Source organism: Piliocolobus tephrosceles, chromosome 16 (assembly GCF_002776525.5).
Source record: "Piliocolobus tephrosceles isolate RC106 chromosome 16, ASM277652v3, whole genome shotgun sequence".
Taxonomy (NCBI): domain Eukaryota; kingdom Metazoa; phylum Chordata; class Mammalia; order Primates; family Cercopithecidae; genus Piliocolobus; species Piliocolobus tephrosceles.
The window spans coordinates 69,296,903-69,314,750 of record NC_045449.1 but is presented as its reverse complement, the minus strand read 5'-3'; the positions used below and the strand labels follow the sequence as shown (position 1 = coordinate 69,314,750).

General features: G+C 46.5%; 2 protein-coding genes across 7 annotated transcripts in view; one reads left to right on the top strand and one right to left on the bottom strand.

Moving 5' to 3' along the window:
• Positions 1-3,585, bottom strand: part of SAP30BP (SAP30 binding protein) — a 43,544-nt gene extending 39,959 nt beyond the window's left edge. For 3 of the 5 annotated variants that reach the window (XM_023211801.1, XM_023211802.1, XM_023211803.1), the window contains exons 1-2: positions 3,225-3,585; positions 2,077-2,186 (exon numbers count right to left, since the gene is read on the bottom strand). In XM_023211801.1, coding sequence (XP_023067569.1) covers positions 2,077-2,186; positions 3,225-3,330 — 216 coding nt within the window. In that variant the 5' untranslated portion in view covers positions 3,331-3,585. The remainder of the gene's footprint in view (positions 1-2,076; positions 2,187-3,224) is intronic. The other 2 variants (XR_002731554.2, XR_002731553.3) reach the window with 2 other exon arrangements.
• Positions 3,509-17,848, top strand: part of RECQL5 (RecQ like helicase 5) — a 45,202-nt gene continuing 30,862 nt past the window's right edge. Inside the window, exons 1-7 of one of the 2 annotated variants that reach the window (XM_023211800.2) lie at positions 3,509-3,674; positions 4,141-4,284; positions 5,545-5,666; positions 7,298-7,816; positions 8,935-9,037; positions 9,573-9,684; positions 12,516-12,678. In XM_023211800.2, coding sequence (XP_023067568.1) covers positions 4,155-4,284; positions 5,545-5,666; positions 7,298-7,816; positions 8,935-9,037; positions 9,573-9,684; positions 12,516-12,678 — 1,149 coding nt within the window. In that variant the 5' untranslated portion in view covers positions 3,509-3,674; positions 4,141-4,154. Of the gene's footprint in view, positions 3,675-4,097; positions 4,285-5,544; positions 5,667-7,297; positions 7,817-8,934; positions 9,038-9,572; positions 9,685-12,515; positions 12,679-17,848 lie in introns of those variants that run through there. The other variant, XM_031934390.1, reaches the window with a different exon arrangement.

Here is a 17,848-nt window from a genome sequence, read left to right as displayed (position 1 = left end):
TCCCAAAATGCATAATGTACAAAACGCATTTCTGTTTGTTGTGGAAATAATTTTTTTTTTTTTTTTTTGAGATAGAGTCTGGCTCTGTCATCCAGGCTGGAGTGCAATGGCGTGATCTCGGCTGACTGCAACCTCCGCCTCCCGGGTTCAAGCTATTCTCCTGCCTCAGCCTCCCGAGTAGCTGGGACTACAGGTGCGTGCCACCATGCCCAGCTAATTTTTGTATTTTTAGTAGAGACGGGGTTTCACCATGTTGGCCAGAATGGTCTTGATCTCCTGACCTCATGATCTGCCCACCTCAGCCTCCCAAAGTGCTGGGATTACAGGTGTGAGTCATCCTGCTTGGCTGGAATGAATTTTAATGCTAACATTTACATACCAACATGTAACAAAAAATTCAAACAAATAATATATTTTAAGTGTTTCAATTAAAACTGTTGCTAAGTAGTCAGATTCGACATCGAGACTCAACTCTGCGTGTCTAGTGCTAAGAACCAGTCTCAATTTCTTTGCGTTTTCTGCAAACTTAAATTCTGACTCATGCTGCTCAGGTGATTATGTGTCTAAAACCTTTCTTGTTAATAATAGCACAGATTCTCCTTTCTCCAGCACCTACTGAATTTCAGGCAAGATTTGTGATCAAGATCTAAGGGCATCATTAATAAAAAGTGCCAAGTAAAATGTCAAGAAAGAAGAAGGCCAGGGCCAGGCGCGGTGGCTCAAGCCTGTAATCCCAGCGCTTTGGGAGGCTGAGACGGGCAGATCACGAGGTCAGCAGATCGAGACCATCCTGGCTAACATGGTGAAACCCCATCTCTACTAAAAAATACAAAAAACTAGCCGGGCGAGGTGGTGGGCGCCTGTAGTCCCGGCTACTTGGGAGGCTGAGGCAGGAGAAGGGCGTAAACCCGGGAGGCGGAGCTTGCAGTGAGCTGAGATCCGGCCACTGCACTCCAGCCTGGGTGACAGAGCAAGACTCCGTCTCAAAAAAAAAAAAAAGAAGGCCAGGCATGGTGGCTCACACCTGTAATCCCAGCACTTTGGGAGGGTGAGGCAGGGAATCGCTTGAGGCCAGTTTGAGACCAGACTGGGAAACATAGTGAAACGTCGTCTCTACAAAAAAATTTTTAAAAAATTTAAAAAATTGGCCGGGTGCAGTGGCTCACGCCTGTAATCCCAGCACTTTGGAAGGATGAGGTGGGTGGATCACCTGAGGTCAGGAGTTAGAGACCAGACTGGCCAACATGGTGAAACCCCACCTTTACAAAAAATACAAAAATTAGCTGGGCGTGGTGGCAGGTGCCTGTAATCCCAGCTATTCAGGAGGCTGAGGCAGGAGAATCGCTTGAACCTGGGAGGCGGAGGGTGCAGTGAGCCAAGATCGCACCACTGCATCCTGGCATGGCCGACAGAGCAAGATTCCAACAAAATAATAATATTAATAATAAGTCAGCTAGGCATGGTGGTGCCCACCTGTAGTCCCAGCTACTGGGGAGGCTGAGGTGGGAGGATCACTTGAGCCCAGGAGTTCAAGGCAGGAGTGAACTATCTATGATCACACCACTACACTCCAATCTGGGCAGCAGAGTGAGACCCTACCTCAAAAAAAAAAAAAAAAAGAAAAGAAGAAAAAGCAGGTGAAAACGAATTTTCCTTTCTTATCTTGTTAATAAACTGACAAAATTTAAATGAGCCCCAACCAAGATTAAAAACAATGCAGAGTTGATTGTAGATATAAATGATACACCAATTACGATGAATGCCTGCTATAAATGGAGTAAATAATTTAAACTGGGAAAAATCAACATAAAACACCCGTTGATATCTGGGTTAAATAAAATAATCCACTATCTTTCCCCCCAAATTTCAACTCAAAGATTAATAAAAAAAGATCCATGTGAAAATAAATTTTCAAACAGAACTGTTATCCAACCCAGTTTCTTCCACTAATACTAAAACAAAAGTGGAGAGCAAGGGATGAAGCTAGCCATGAAATGGAACACTGTTGGCACAGTTCCAAAATCTGACAAATGAAATTGTGTTTTCAGTAGCTCTGGATCTGGGAGATTTACCTACCGACTGTCTACTGTTCTCATCCTCTTCTTCTTCATAACCATCTTCATCACCCCCTAGACGAGAAAAGTCATCCTCCCCATAGGCATCAGATACCAATCCGCCTTTCTCTTCTGAAAGGTTAAAAAACAAACAAAAAAAAAGCAAGAAAAAAAAAAAATCAAGAGTTACAATGTAAGAAAAAATGTCTAGAGATTTGAGTGGCCAAGACTATCTCTGAAGATACAAGGGGAACCTAAATCTCATGTTAAGTGACAATAGGCCCAGATTCGGCTCTCTGAGAAGGGCATTATTTAGTGAATAAAATCTTTACAAGGTCAGAGAACAAAACCAAGTACTAAATTCTGTTTCTAATGCTATAAACACTAAGCGAACACTATAGTGTTTACAGCAAACTATCAGAGAACTTTCTGACTGGAAGAGACCCCACAAAATCACAAAACATGAAAGTACCTAACCTAATCCAATCCCCTTCACTTTCCAGATGAGGAAGCTAAGGTCCAGGTATGTTGTTAGGTAACTTGTTCTCTATTCTCCCAAAGAAATCTATTTCCATTGTCTAACATTGTGCTTCTCAACCTGAGGAGGAGAACATCACCGATAGGCTTTAAAAACTCACAAAATAAGAAAAATCACCCGGGATCCTTAAAAAGTTCACAAACGCCCACATCCTACCCCAGTTCTACCGAATTAGATTCTCTCGCTTTGGGGATCAGATACGTTTTTATTTTTAAAAGCTCCAAGATGTGTTAGGGCACATTCTTAACTAAAAGCTATAAATTTAACAAACACAATCTTTACCATCTTCCACGTATGTTTTACTCATCGCTCTCCCTCATCAAACAACGAGCCCAGGGGGAACAGGCAGTGGCTCAACAGCCACTCCCTCTTCGTCCATCCCTCTGTCCACCACTATAACCAGCACGGAGACTTTCAGTAAGTTTAGGCAGATTAATTGAAACAATGGAAAGGAGATTCTTCATTCTTAGTCCAGAGTCTCTAATGCTCTATCTCATCTAGGACCCCGGGCCATTCTTCGGGGTCCGGTGCTTGGAGCACAATGACCATCTAGTTCCCTCCCGCCCAGCGAGGGGTACAGCATTCCGGGCAGACACCGGATTCCCTCTCCCAGCTTCCCACTTGGGCCTTACCAGCCGCGCTGCCCATCGCCTCGATTCCAGCCTCGCCATCAGACTCGGGCTCTGAATCTTCCGCGTAAACTGCAAGAGACGACAGAACATTCTTCTTCCCCGCCATCTTATTCCACTGCCCCGGCGTGGCTCACTCCTATGACTCAAAGACGCCGACTTCCGGGCGGAAAGGCAGGGTCTCTCGGATCCCAGGAGACCCCGCGCCACACTGGAGCCCAACCAAAACGGCAGTTTCCTGCTTCTGGCTCCGCCCTCATGCCGGCGCTCGCGCACGTCATCACGGCACGACGGATATAAGATTGTGTGGGTTCTGGCTAAAGCTTAATTCCCAGCGCTTTGGCTTCTGTGAATTGGGTTTGTGTACGGGGGTCTTCGAATAGTTCCGGAACCAGCCAGCTGCAGCGGCCCAGTAAGGGCCTTTAATTATTGGGCCGACCACGGCCGGTTCTGATATCTTAGGGTGAAGAGAGGGAGGTGTCGGCCGGCCAAGAGAGAAAATTGCGGATCTTGGGCTCAGGAAGAAGGGAGAAGGGGGTCGGGGTCCCGGGGTGGAAGAATGGTTGTCGTGGTTGCGCTTATAGAAGAAGGAGCAGGTGGTGGATCTTGGGAAAACGGTTCCCCGTTCTCCAAACTGTTCTGAAGACATTTGTGTTTCTTCTCTTGATCTGATTTCTAGCTCTGTGCTACGTGGCCTGGAATAGTTCAATGTATTTATTTTCATTGAGCGTAAAAGTGGAGATACTAATTACCCAGGAATGTATTGCTTGAGGCAGTTCACTTTCAGCTTTAATACTTAAAAATAATTTATGTAAGTGTAACATAGCAAATTGTTACAGAAAAATAAGCTGTATTTTTAAAGCAAAACAGAGGGTTCTCGTGGCAGCCTTTTACCACTTTTGCCTTAACCTTTGGCCACTGTTCTTGGCTAAGATGAGCAGCCACCATACCACCTTTCCTCTTGACCCTGAGCGGCGAGTCCGGAGTACGCTGAAGAAGGTCTTTGGGTTTGACTCTTTTAAGACGCCTTTACAGGAGAGTGCGACCATGGCTGTAGTAAAAGGTAACATTACCAAGGTACCTTCCTTTAAATTTATGCTGGCTATACCATAATGCTGCGGCAGAACACCCTCCTCCTCATCCTTCGCACTGCCTCACCTTTGGTCCATAACTGGATTTGGAAATCTTTAGAGTTGTCACCCAAAGCTTGTAGTTTCATTTATTTGTTTTAATTAGAGACACAGGGTCTTGGCATGTTGCTTAGGCTGGTCTCCCAATCGTGGGCTCAGGCAATCCTCCCACATCGGCCTCCCAAGGTATTGGGATTACGAGCATGAGCCACCACACCTGGCCCAAAGCTTGTAGTTTTAATGGCAGAACCACCCGGCTGGTCTATGGTTCATAGCCAGATCTACACATGGTCTTTGAAGACACTTCAGATTCCCATTATTGTTCGTTTGTACACACAAACGAACAGCAACAGTGAGGGTGGCAGTAGTAACTTAACTTGGTCACTGGCCTTCTAGGTAATTCCCTTGTTGAAGATTGAGTGGCCTAGGTCCCAGATAGAGAAGGAAAGAGTAATAATGTTATAAACCTGAGATATGGTGACAAATGGAAGTTGCCAAGAGGCGAGCAGCAATGTAATATTAATGATACATGTCTAAACAAAAGCTCTCTAAGTAATGTCCTCCCATGTCTACACAGATGTGCCCACTCATCTAGCAGTACTCTGCTTTCGTGGCTGTTTAGTTAAATCATCCATATCACAGCAGACTTGGACTTCTTTTTTTTTTTTTTTTCCCCGAGACAGAGTCTTGCCCTGTCGCCCAGGCTGGAGCGCAGTGGTGCGATCTCGGCTCACTGCAACCTCCGCCTCCCAGGTTCAAGCAATTCTCCTGCCCCAGCCTCCCGAGTAGCTGTGATTACAGGCACGTGCCACCATGCCCGGCTAATTTTTGCATTCTTAGTAGAGACAGGGTTTCACCATGTTGGCCAAGCTGGTCTCAAACTCTTGACCTCGTGATCTGCCTGCCTCGGCCTCCCAAAGTGCTGGGATTACAGGCGTGAGCCACTGCACCTGCCCCAGACTTTTTAAATCTTGTTTTTAACTATTACTAGAAATGGTTTGGGCATGTATCCAAATTTCCCAGGATCCTTGCCTTTTTCATAGAAAGGACAGGAGGGGTATTAGCATTACATTGAGACCCTTCCATGTGCCAGACACTTTGCTAGGTACTTTTCCTACATTCTCATTTAATTTTCAACAACTTCAATGAAAAGGCAGGAAGCACTGAGGTATTGTTGTCTTGTATTTTTGCAGGTAACAAGGACGTTTTTGTGTGCATGCCCACAGGGGCAGGAAAATCCCTGTGCTATCAGCTCCCTGCTCTGTTGGCCAAAGGCATCACCATTGTAGTCTCTCCTCTCATTGCTTTGATTCAGGTGAGGCTTAGGGCAACGAAGATGGTAGCCCAAAAAGATTCGGGGAAGGTTTTTTGAGGCTGGAAATTTCACTTCTCTATTGGTCTTTTGCCTCTTCTTTTCTTTTTTCTCTTCTTTTTTTGAGACAGAGTCTTACTGTGTCGCCTAGGCTGAAGTGTGGTGGTGCGATCTCGGCTCACTACAGCCTCCGCCTTCCGGCTTCAAGGAATTCTTGTGCCTCAGCCCCCCAAATAGCTGGGATTACAGGTGTATGCCACCATGTCCGGCTGATTTTTGTATTTTTGGTAGAGATGAGGTTTTACCATGTTGGCCAGCTGGTCTCAAACTCCTGACCTCAAGCGATCTGCCTGCCTGGGTCTCTCAGAGTGCTGGGATTACAGGCGTGAGCCGCCGCACCCGCCCCTGCCTCTTGTTTTTTATGATTTGCCTATCTCATTTGCTGTATTGGGTTTCTGTTTTTCCCCAATGTAGTGTTCTCCACTGGTGCATATCACTCTGGGGGGTTATGAATGACTCCTCTGAGGTCCTTCACCCTCCCTTGTTGTTTTTTTGTCCAGAGGAGTATGAAACTGTATTTGTACACACATATACACTCAGTCTCACGTATATACACATGTGCACTTGTGGTGTTGGGATAGAAGTTGCAGATGGATAGATAGCTAAGTTGATATGGGGAATCCCTGGTGTCCTACTTATTTTGGTAAGGGCGCAGTATGTGAAACAGAAAAAAAGATGAGAAACTGGCTGGGACCCTATTAACATCTACTCTACAGGTGTTCTGACTATTTAAGGCCTGCAGATGGGCTGGTAGAATCAGAATTGAGGAAGTGTGGCTGTGTGGGTAAGAGTCATCCACCATGAAGAAAGGTAGAGAGACAGGGAACAACAGCAATAACTTGGTGAGTGTTCACCAGGTCCCAGGCTTTGTGCTAAGTGCTTTACATACATTAATTTCACCTCTTGAGATGTAAATTTTAAGTTATACAACAATTCTGTTAGATAGAATTGTATAAATTGTTCAGAGGGTAAGAAACAGCCAGCAAGCATGTGGTGATTGAGCCAGGATGAATCTAAATCTGAAGTCTGTCTGACTTCAGAGCCTGTCCTCTAAACCACTTTACCTTCCATAAAGGTTGAGCATCCCCGATGCAAAAATCTGAAATCCGAAATGCTCCAAAATCCAAAAAATTTTAGTGCTGACATGACGCCACAAGTGGAAAGTTCCATACCTTTCTGACCTCGTGATGGACTGCGGTCAAAATTCAGTCAAAATTCTTTTTTCATGCACAAAATTATGAAAAATATTATATAAAATTACACCTAGGCTATATGTTTAAGGTATACATGAAAAAAATGAATTTTCTGTTCAGACTTGGGTCTCATCCTCAAGAGATCTCATTATGTATACGCAATCTGCAAATATTCCCAAATCTGGGAATATCCAAAATCTAGAACACTTTTGATCCCAAGCATTTGATAAAGGATATTCAGCCTATACTACTTCTATGCAAAGAAAAGACATAGTGGAGGGTGGGAGGAGCACAGTTTATGACTGGGAAATCCTCCAGGGACTTGCAGTGACGTTTACCTGAGTCCTGAGGGCCAATTATAGCCCCTTTCTCTTTTCTTAGGACCAAGTGGACCACTTGCTAGCCCTAAAGGTACGAGTAAGTTCCCTGAACTCAAAGCTCTCTGCACAGGAAAGGAAGGAGCTGCTTGCTGACCTGGAGCGAGAAAAGCCCCAGACCAAGATTCTGTACATCACCCCGGAGATGGCGGCTTCCTCCTCCTTCCAGCCCAGCCTGAACTCCCTGCTGTCCCGCCACCTGTTGTCTTACTTGGTGGTGGATGAGGCTCATTGTGTTTCCCAATGGGGGCATGACTTTCGTCCTGACTACTTGCGTCTGGGTGCCCTGCGCTCCCGCCTGGGACATGCCCCTTGTGTGGCTCTGACAGCCACAGCCACCCCACAGGTCCAAGAGGACGTGTTTGCTGCCCTGCACCTGAAGAAACCAGTTGCCATCTTCAAGACTCCCTGCTTCCGGGCCAACCTCTTCTATGATGTGCAATTCAAGGAACTGATTTCTGATCCCTATGGGAACCTGAAGGACTTCTGCCTTAAGGCTCTTGGACAGGAGGCTGATAAAGGGGTGAGGCACTGAGGTGGAGGCCAAGCAGCTGTTAGAGCAGTGGGGTGTGACATGCAGCATGGAGATGGAGATTGGTCTTCTAGGACCTTTGCTTTTTCTAATTTTCTCAGCCAGGCTTCTTTTTTTTTTTTTTTTTTTTTTTTTTTTTTTTTTTTTTTTTTTTTTTGAGACGGAGTCTCGCTCTGTCGCCCGGGCTGGAGTGCTGTGGCCGGATCTCAGCTCACTGCAAGCTCCGCCTCCCGGGTTCACGCCATTCTCCTGCCTCAGCCTCCCGAGTAGCTGGGACTACAGGCGCCGCCACCTCGCCCGGCTAGTTTTTTGTATTTTTAGTAGAGACGGGGTTTCACCGTGTTAGCCAGGATGGTCTCGATCTCCTGACCTTGTGATCCGCCCGTCTCGGCCTCCCAAAGTGCTGGGATTACAGGCTTGAGCCACCGCGCCCGGCCTCAGCCAGGCTTCTTAAAACTCGTGCACAAAAAGAGTTGTCCCTTTGGTTTCCTGGCATTGTCCTCCTTACCAGGGTTTCCTTGTCCCGGATCCTTCTGTGGAAGGCAAGCAGCCAGCCCCTCTGTGTGAGGCCTCTGCAGACCCATGCAAAGTTCATGAAGAGGAGGCAGAGAAGTTAAACAGGTTGAGTTTTGAGCAGCTTTTGGCCTGCCTTTTTTTTTTTTTTTTTGAGGTGGAGTTTCTCTCTTGTTGCCCAGGCTGGAGTGCAGTGGCGCGATCTTGGCTCACCGCAACCTCCGCCTCCCAGGTTCAAGCAATTCTCCTGCCTCAGGCTCCCAGGTAGCTGGGATTACAGGCATGCGCCACCACGCCCAGCCAATTTTGTATTTTTAGCAGAGACGAGGTTTCTCCGTGTTGCCCAGGCTGGTCTTAACTCCTAGCCTCAAGTGATCCTCCCACCTTGGCGTCCCAAAGTGCTGGGATTACAGGCATGAACCAGCCTGGTCCTGCTTTTTATAAAGTGAGAGAGCCTTACTGGGTGTCCTGCCTCAGAGGAGACTGAAACTGACGAGGGAAGGAACACAGAGCTGCTTTTAGAGCATGGTACGCTACACTGGGCCTATTGTTCTGTTCTTGCCATGCTTATTTTCTTCCTGCATCTCCCCATTCAGTTGTCTGGCTGCGGCATTGTCTACTGCAGGACTAGAGAGGCTTGTGAACAGCTGGCCATAGAGCTCAGCTGCAGGGGTGTGAACGCCAAGGCTTACCATGCAGGTAAGGGGCACCCAGGCCACTTGGTTCTCTTCACCCTCAGAGGCTTCTTGGTGGGTCTCTTGTTCTTTACAGATCCTGATTATCAGGTGACCCACCATCTTATTGCAGATACTCGGGCAGAGCTAAAGTGATTCACTTAAATCCCCTAAAACGAGTCTAGACATGAATGAGGTCTAAAATGAGAATTGTGACTCCTGAGTTCTTCCCGCTGTATATGCCTCCCCAGCAGCAGGTGATAAGTTTTTACAAGCCAAGGTAATGCTGTTGTAGGAAGAGCACAGGCTTTGGAGGCCAGCAGGCTTGGGCTTGAATCCCAAACCTTTGCCAAATGCTCTGTGCCACACATAGGCTAGGGTCTTTGTGCCTGTCAGCTGAGGCTCAGTAAAGTTAAGTGCCTGATGTAAGGTCGGACAGCTGGGAAGTGAAATATTCAGGGTTTGTGAGGTGCCTAGCACACAGTGTCAAACCCAAAATAGACCCCAGGTAAACCCAAGGGAAATGTGAGTTCCCTTCTCCATCTTTCCCTCCTTTACAGGGCTGAAGGCCTCTGAAAGAACGCTGGTGCAGAACGACTGGATGGAGGAGAAGGTCCCTGTAATTGTTGCAACCATTAGTTTTGGGATGGGAGTGGATAAAGCCAACGTCAGGTGAGCTTTGGTTATTGCCCTGCCTTCCTGGTCTGGGCCTGGCTCAGGGTGGATTGCCTAGTGCTATGCCCAAAGGACGAGGTGCATGTACTCCTTCGAGGGCCAGAGGGGAAGGAAGCTCCAGGAGGGAGTCCTTAGAATACAGCTGGAATGCCGACAGTTCCTGTGCGGCCTGCCCCCAGGTGACTGCACAGCATGATTCTGTCACTCCCGCCCAGGACGGGGCAGCATGCAGTCTGTCCGGCTTGTCCTTTAACACAGCCCTGTTCACTCACATCTCAGTAGGTGGTTCCTATGAGGAGGTGGGAATAAAGGGACTATAGTCACGCACCTCATATTAATGTTTCGGTCAATGACTGCATAGACTGAGATCCTGTAAGACTGTAATGGAATTGAAAAATTCCTATCGCCTAGTGATTTGTGTTACAGTGTTTGTGTTATAGTATTTGCGTTTCAGTTGTCTACAATATTCAGTACAGTAACACATGATACATGTTTACAGCCTAGCTGTGTAGGCTACAGTACCATCTAGGTTTATGTAAAGATTATCTACTACAATGTTTGCACAATGATGAAATCGCCTAACAAGTCATTTCTCAGAATGTATCCCTATCCCTGGTCGGGCACAGTGGTCCATACCTATAATCCCAGCACTTTGGGAAGCCAAGGCAGGTGGATCGCTTGAGTCCAGGAGTTTGAGATCAGCTTGGGCAATGTGGCCAAACCTCCATCTCTACAAAATATACATAAAAATTAGCCAGGTGTGGTGGTGCGTGCCTGTAGTCCCAGCTACTTTAGGGGCTGAGGTGGGAGGATTGCTTGAGCCCGGGAGGCAGAGGTTGTAGTGAGCTGGGATCATGCCACTGCACTTCAGCCTGGGCAACAGACCAGGACTCTGTCTTAAAAAAAACAAAAACAGGCCAGGCGCAGTGGCTCAAGCCTGTAATCCCAGCACTTTGGGAGGCCGAGACAGGCGGATCACAAGGGCAGGAGATCGGGACCATCCTGGCTAACATGGTGAAACCCCGTCTCTACTAAAAAAATAGAAAAAACTAGCCAGGCATGGTGGCAGGCGCCTGTAGTCCCAGCTACTCGGGAGGCTGAGGCAGGAGAATGGCATAAACCTGGGAGGCGGAGCTTGCAGTGAGCTGAGATCCGGCCACTGCACTCCAGCCTGGGCGACAGAGCGAGACTCCGTCTCAAGAAAACAAACAAACAAAAACAAAACAAAAACACACAATATGTATCCCCATCATTAAGTAATGTGTGACTGTATTTTAAGCTACTCCCTGTGGAAGGTCAAAGGCAAGGCTCTTAGGACCAGAATTCCTTGTTATTGTTTACTAATAGTCTAGAAGAGTCGGGGTGCATCCCAGCCTCCTAGCCCCACACTGACAACTGTTAGGAAGTCTTTTTTTACCTGGCCATGATCATCAAGAGGCATTTTGGGCTACAGCCTGAAGCCCTTTGGTCTGATTAACACCAAGTAATAATAGCTTGTATGATTTATGGAGCATGTTTGCGTACATGGCCTTGGTGAACCTCATAGTAACCCTGACTTAGGGCAGAAATTTTATAGTGCACTACAGTTTGAAAGAATACCGACTTTAGAATCAGTTTGAACCCTGGGTCTGCAGCCAGGTGTAGTGGTTCACACCTATAATTCCAGCACTTTGGGAGGACCAGATGGGAGGATTGCTTGAGCCCAGGAGTTTGAGACCAGCCTGGACAACATAGCAAGACTCCATCTCTATAAAATTAAAAATTAGCCAGGTATCTTGGCATGTGCCTGTAGTCCTGGCTACTTGGGAAGCTGAGGTGGAAAGATTGTTTGAGGCAAGGGGGCTGAGGCTGCAATGAGCTATGATTGTGCCACTGTACTCCAGCCTATGCAACAGAGCAAGACCCTGTCTTAAAAAATAAAAAAACAAGGCCGGGCACGGTGGCTTATGCCTGTAATCCTGGCACTTTGGGAGGCTGAGGCAGGCGGATTACGAGGTCAACAGATTGAGACCATCCTGGCCAACATGGTGAAACCCCGTCTCTACTAAAAACACAAAAATTAGCTGGGCGTGGTGGTGCACACCTGTAGTCCCAGCAACTCAGGAGGCTGAGGCAGGAGAATCACTTGAACCCGGAAGGCAGAGGTTGCAGTGAGCTGAGATCATACCACTGCACTCTAGCCTGGCGACAGAGCAAGACTCCATCTAAAAATAAAAAAAAAATAAAATAAACAAAAAACAAAATAAATAAAATGAATCCTGGGTCTGTGGTATCTTGTTAAGAGCCAGTTTTGAAGGCAGACACCCCTAGGCCCAAATTCTAGCTCTGCTGTCCCTTTACTATGTGGCATTGTACAAATTTACCTTTCTGAATCTCCAGTTTATATTCTGGAGAATGGGCTACCTCACATGATGGTGACTAACAATTAAATGAGACATATATAAACTGACTCATTGTAGGTCTTTAATAAATATTATTCCTTTCCCACTTCAAAGAAGTTATAAATAACTTACTCAAATTTGCAGAGCTCATAAGTGGCAGAGCCTCATGTTGTTTCTTTAGGTCCAGTATTTTTTCCACTGGGCCCTGGCTGAGTTTTTTGGTCCCTCATATGTGCTGATTGCCACCCTTAACTCCTGCTGTGGCCTCTTACCTGGGCTGCTCCTAGAAGGGAGATGGGCTGCCAGTATCTTAACCATTCTGACTCTGGGACTATCCCTCCCCCTCCCTACCTGCTGGCCTCCCTGCTCTCCTACTCATGATTATTCCTCCAAAGGACACTCGGTTTCTCCACCATCTCATGCTCCTTGTCCCTTTGGATCCTACAGGTTTGTCACTCATTGGAATATTGCCAAGTCTATGGCTGGATACTACCAGGAGTCTGGCCGGGCTGGCAGGGATGGGAAGCCTTCCTGGTGCCGTCTCTATTACTCCAGGAATGACCGGGACCAAGTCAGCTTCCTGATCAGGAAGGAAGTAGCAAAACTCCAGGTAAGGCCTGGGCAGTAGAAGGTCTTTTAGTCTGACCCACCACTCTGTAGTTTTGTGAAGCTGATTTCTGAACTCAGATGATGCTTGTATAAGCTAGAGAAGGCTGCTCCCAACCTGTAAGTATAGCAAGGGGAAATGGCATGTTGGGTAGGTAGGCAGCTCACACAAACTAGACTAGACTTTTTCCTTTATAAATATTTAAATATTTAAATTATCTTAATACTGGATTTTTTTGTTTTTGTATTTTCTTTTTGTTTGTTTGAGACAGAGTCTCACTCTGTCACTCAGGCTGGAGTGCGATGGCACGATCTCGGCTCACTGCAACCTCCGTCTCCCGGGTTCAAGCGAATCTCCTGCCTCAGCCTCCTAAGTAGCTGGGAATACAGGCATGCACCACCACGCCCAGCTAATTCTTGTATTTTTTGTAGAGACAGAGTTTCACCATGTTGGCCAGGATGGTTTCAATCTCTTGACCTCGTGATCCACCTGCCTTGGTCTCCCAAAGTGCTGGGATTACAAGCATGAGCTATTGCACCCAGCCTTTTTTTGTTTGTTTTTTTCCTGTTTGTTGTTTTAAGAGACAAGGTCTCACTGTCACCCAGGCTAAAGTGCAGTGGCATAGTCATGGTTCACAGCAGCCTCTAATTCCTGGCCATAAATAATCTTCCCACCTTGAGTAGCTGGGACCACAGGCATATGCCACCATGCCCAGCTAATTTTTTTTTTCAATTTTTTGCAGATATGGGGTTTCTTTTTTTTTTTCTTTCTTTCTTTTGAGATGGAGTCTCGCTTAGTCACCCAGGCTGGAGTGCAGTGGCGCGATCTTGGCTCACTGCAAGCTCTGTGTCTCGGGTTTACACTGTTCTCCTGCCTCAGCCTCCTGAGTAGCTGGGACTACAGGCGCCCACCACTACGCCCAGCTAATTTTTTTTGTATTTTTAGTAGAGACGGGGTTTCACCATGTTAGCCAGGATGGTCTTGATCTCCTGACCTCATGATCTGCCTGTCTCGGCCTCCCAAAGTGTTGGGATTACAGGCGTGAGCCACCTTGTCCAGCCTCCAAGTACTTATTTCTAATCTCTGCCAAGATGACAATAAAGGGACAAATATATATAAATTCACAAGAATAACGATAGTAGGCGAGAAGACAACAGCAGGTAGAAATGATAACACATTGTGCCTAGACACACAAAGACCCTACTAGAAATCTACTTAAATTCGTAAGAAAACCTGGCAAACTGGCTGAATATAAGAGAAGAAGTTTAAAGATTAGTAGCTTTTCTCTAGTCAGATGAGAGCCAAGGAAAAAAAAAAAACAGTAGCTTTTTTCCACTGTACCAGAAATACCTAGAAATAGAAACAAACAAACAAAAAACTTAATTTGCAACAATAAAACTTATAAAATACCTAGGAATAAGTGTTACAAGTTGTTAACAAGAGTTTTTTCAAAAAGCTCCCTAATAGGCTGGGTGCGGTGGCTCACACCTGTAATCCCAGCACTTTGGGAGGCCGAGACGGGCAGATCACCTGAGGTCAGGAGTTTGAGACCAGACTGACCAACATGGAGAAACCCTGTCTCTACTAAAAAAATGCAAAATTAGCTGGGTGTGGTGGCGCATGCCTGTAATCCCAGCTACTCAGGAGAGGCTGAAGCAGGAGAATCACTTGAACCCACGAGGCAGAGGTTGCAGTGAGCCGAGATTGCACCATTGCGCTCCAGCCTGGGCAACAAGAGCAAAACTTGGTCTCAAAAAAAAAAACAAAAGAAAAAGCTCCCCAGTTGCTTTGAATATATGGCCAGGGTTGACAACCACTGATTTAGATAAAGAAAACTAAAATCTCATCAAGAGAAAACAAGCTCTAGGGCCAGGAGCAGTGGCTCATGCCTGTAATCCCAGCACTTTGGGAGGCCAACGCAGGCAGATCACCTGAGGTTAGGAGTTCAAGACCATCCTGCCCAACATAGTGAAGCCCCTGTCTCTACCAAAAAATACAAAAATTAGCCAAGCATGGTGGCGCACACCTGTAGTCCCAGCTACTGGGGAGGCTGAGGTGGGAGAATCACTTGAACCTAGGAGGTTGAGGTTGCAGTAAGCCAAGATCGCACCACTGCACTCCAGCCTGGGTGACAAAGTGAGACAGAAAAAGGCTAGGCACGGGAGCTTACGCTTGTAATCTCAGCACTTTGGGAGGCCAAGGTGGACGGATCACTTGAGGCCAGTAGTTCCAGATCAGCCTGGCCAACATGGAGAAACCCCGACTCTACTAAAAATATAAAAATTAGCCAGGTGTGGTGGTGGGCGCCTGTAATCCCAGCTACTCAGGAGACTGAGGTAGGAGAATCGCTTGAACAAAGGATATGAAAAGCAAATAATATGAAAAGAAAGTTCCCAGAAAAATTTATCAAATGACATGTTTAAACATGCTCAAGTTTAGGCTGGGTGAGGCGGCTCATGCCTGTAATCCCAACACTTCAGGAGAATGACATGGGAGGATCTCTTGAGACCAGGAGTTTGAGTAGTTTGGGCAATATAATAAGACTTCATCTCTACAAAATATTTAAAAATTAGCTGGGTGTGTTGGTGTGCACTTGTAGTTCCAGCTACGTGAGAGGCTGAGGTTTAAGAATCACTTGAGTCCAGGAGGTCAAGGCTGCAGTGAGCTGAGATCATACCATTGCACTCTAACCTGGGTAACAGAGTGAGACCCTGTTTCAAAAAATAATAATAATAAAAAAAATAGCTGAGCATGGTGGTGTGTACCTGTAGTTCTAGCTACTCAGGATGCTGAGCCAGGAGGATTGCTTGAGCCTAGGAATTCAACGTTGCAGTGATTTATGATCGTGTCACTGCAGTCCAGACTGGGCAGCAAGACCCTATCTCCAATAAATAAATAAATAAATAAATAAATAAATAAATAAGCAAGCAAGACCCTATCTCCAATAAATAAATAAATAAATAGATAGATAGATAGATAGATAGATAGATAAATAAAAATTTGAAATCCTGTATGTGGAAACTTGAAAGAAAAAAAAAGACATCTTCAGATACAAAGGTTTCAAAAACTTTCCCCTGGTATGTCATGTCTCAGAAGCTATTAAAGGATGCTCTCCATTGTAGAGAGGCAGTAAACCTAGAAAGCAAAGATGGAGACTCACCCAGGAGTAAGTCTTGGCACAGGACGACATTGGAGGGTAGTCCGGAAAGATAGCTGTGTCCTAGGCCTAGGGAAAACTGGTCCAGATTGCACTAGGGGGCAGAAGACTCCAGGAAGGTAGGTTCCAAAAATCAGAGCGGAAGCTGGCATCTCTGGCTCCTATTGAAATGAATTGTTCATTATGTTAGGACAGTTAGAGGTGAATTAATGACATACTGAAATCTAAGTAAATGGAGAAAAAAATCAAAGTTATTTCAGGGGAAACACAGTTACACAAGAAAGGAAACGTGATCACGGCAAATATAAAAATGCAATCACTCGGTTTAGCTGTGAACTCTGTTGACATAATCATAATAAGGAAAATGTGAACTTAATAAGAAATTGTGTTGTAAACATATTGGGAAGTTGGGAGTACAGAATCTGTGTGCGTTTGTGTGTATTGGTGGGGATGAGTTACCTGCCTAAAGCATACACTTGATAGACGATGTCTCAGATATCAGTGTCTGGGTTTTGTTTTTTTGGTTTTTTTTTTTTTGAGACAGAGCCTCTGTCATCCAGGCTGGAGTGCTATGGCGCAATCTCGGCTCATTGCATCCTCCACCTCCCAGGTTCAAGCAATTCTCATACCTCAGTCCCTCAAGTAGCTGGGATTACAGGTGCTTGCCACCACGCCTTGCTAATTTTTGTATTTTTTAGCAGAGACAGGTTTCACCATGTTGGCCAGGCTGGTCTCAAACTCCTGACCTCAAGTAATCCACCTACCTCAGCCTCCCAAAGTGCTGGGATTACAAGCATGAGCCACCATGCCTGGGCTTTTTTTTTTTTTTTTTCCTTTTCTGTATTAAATAATTCACAGTATTCTAAAAGGATATGTTGGCAAATAGATATGTACACAAAAAAGGCCACTGATGCATAATGACATCACTCACAGATGCTCACTGTTCTGCTAGTTGATTCAGCCACAAGTCCATAGACCAGCTTGTAACAGAGTGAAGCCAGGAACAGTCTCTGAGCAGAGCTGCACCAGAGCTTCGGTCACTAAGAGGGGAATTACCTCCAGGAGTGGGCAAGGAAGGAAGTTGGCTGCCATCTTTAGAGTTCCATTGCCCTGACCAAGTGCCCACACTTGAAATGTATAGTGCCCATTCCTCACCTAATAGTGGTTCCTGGCCCAGGGTGAGACTGTCTTTTCAGTTGGATAAGGGTGCAGAGACCTTCCTGGTGGGAAGGCCAGGAGCTGTTGCTTAGCTGTGGGGACCACCTGCTATTGCCCTACTCCCCGCTAGTGGGAGCCAAAGGGAAGGCTGGCTGATGAGTGTCTGCGGATTGAGGATGTGGCAGGGACTGGTGCCCCCACCTCCTTCCGTCCCACCACCAGAGGTGGGGCTTTGCCCGCTGTGTGCCTGTCACCAGCCACCAACAGTCATGCCTTGGGCTTCCCAGGTGGGGAGGTGGTAGGCAACATTTTAAAAAGAAAACAGGAAACTCTGTTGTACTAGGGGAGGCAGGAGTGGAGATGAGAAAATGATTTGGATTTTGTGAGAGGGGCTTTGGGGGAGTTTGTTAGTGGTTGGTAACTTAAGTGCTTTTTCTTCCTTTTACGTTAGTTGCAGGCTTTGGCTTAGAAAGCCCCAGGGACATGGGGTGGGGGACAGAAACCTGAGGTTCTTGTCCCTTTATCTGCCTTCATAGTACCATCTCCTTCCCCCAGCTTTATCCTGTGCCTAGGAACCAGGCCTCAGAGCTTCCTGCTATCCACTCCCCATAAGCCACTCCTCTGATATTAGTCCATAGCCAAAGGAGCTGTGGGTCCAGGCCTGGTGGCCAGCCCGGCTCAGCCCACTCATTCAGGGTGCTCCTTACCTGCAGGCAGGAGGCAACACCCTGTCTGCTACCATTAGCACCTTTCAGAGCCCACCTGCCCTGCCCAGCCATACCCTGCTCTGCCCCATCTGGGATGCTGTGCTCAGGGATGAGCTGGCAGGGCTACACCCAGCCTCCCTGGTAAGTAGAG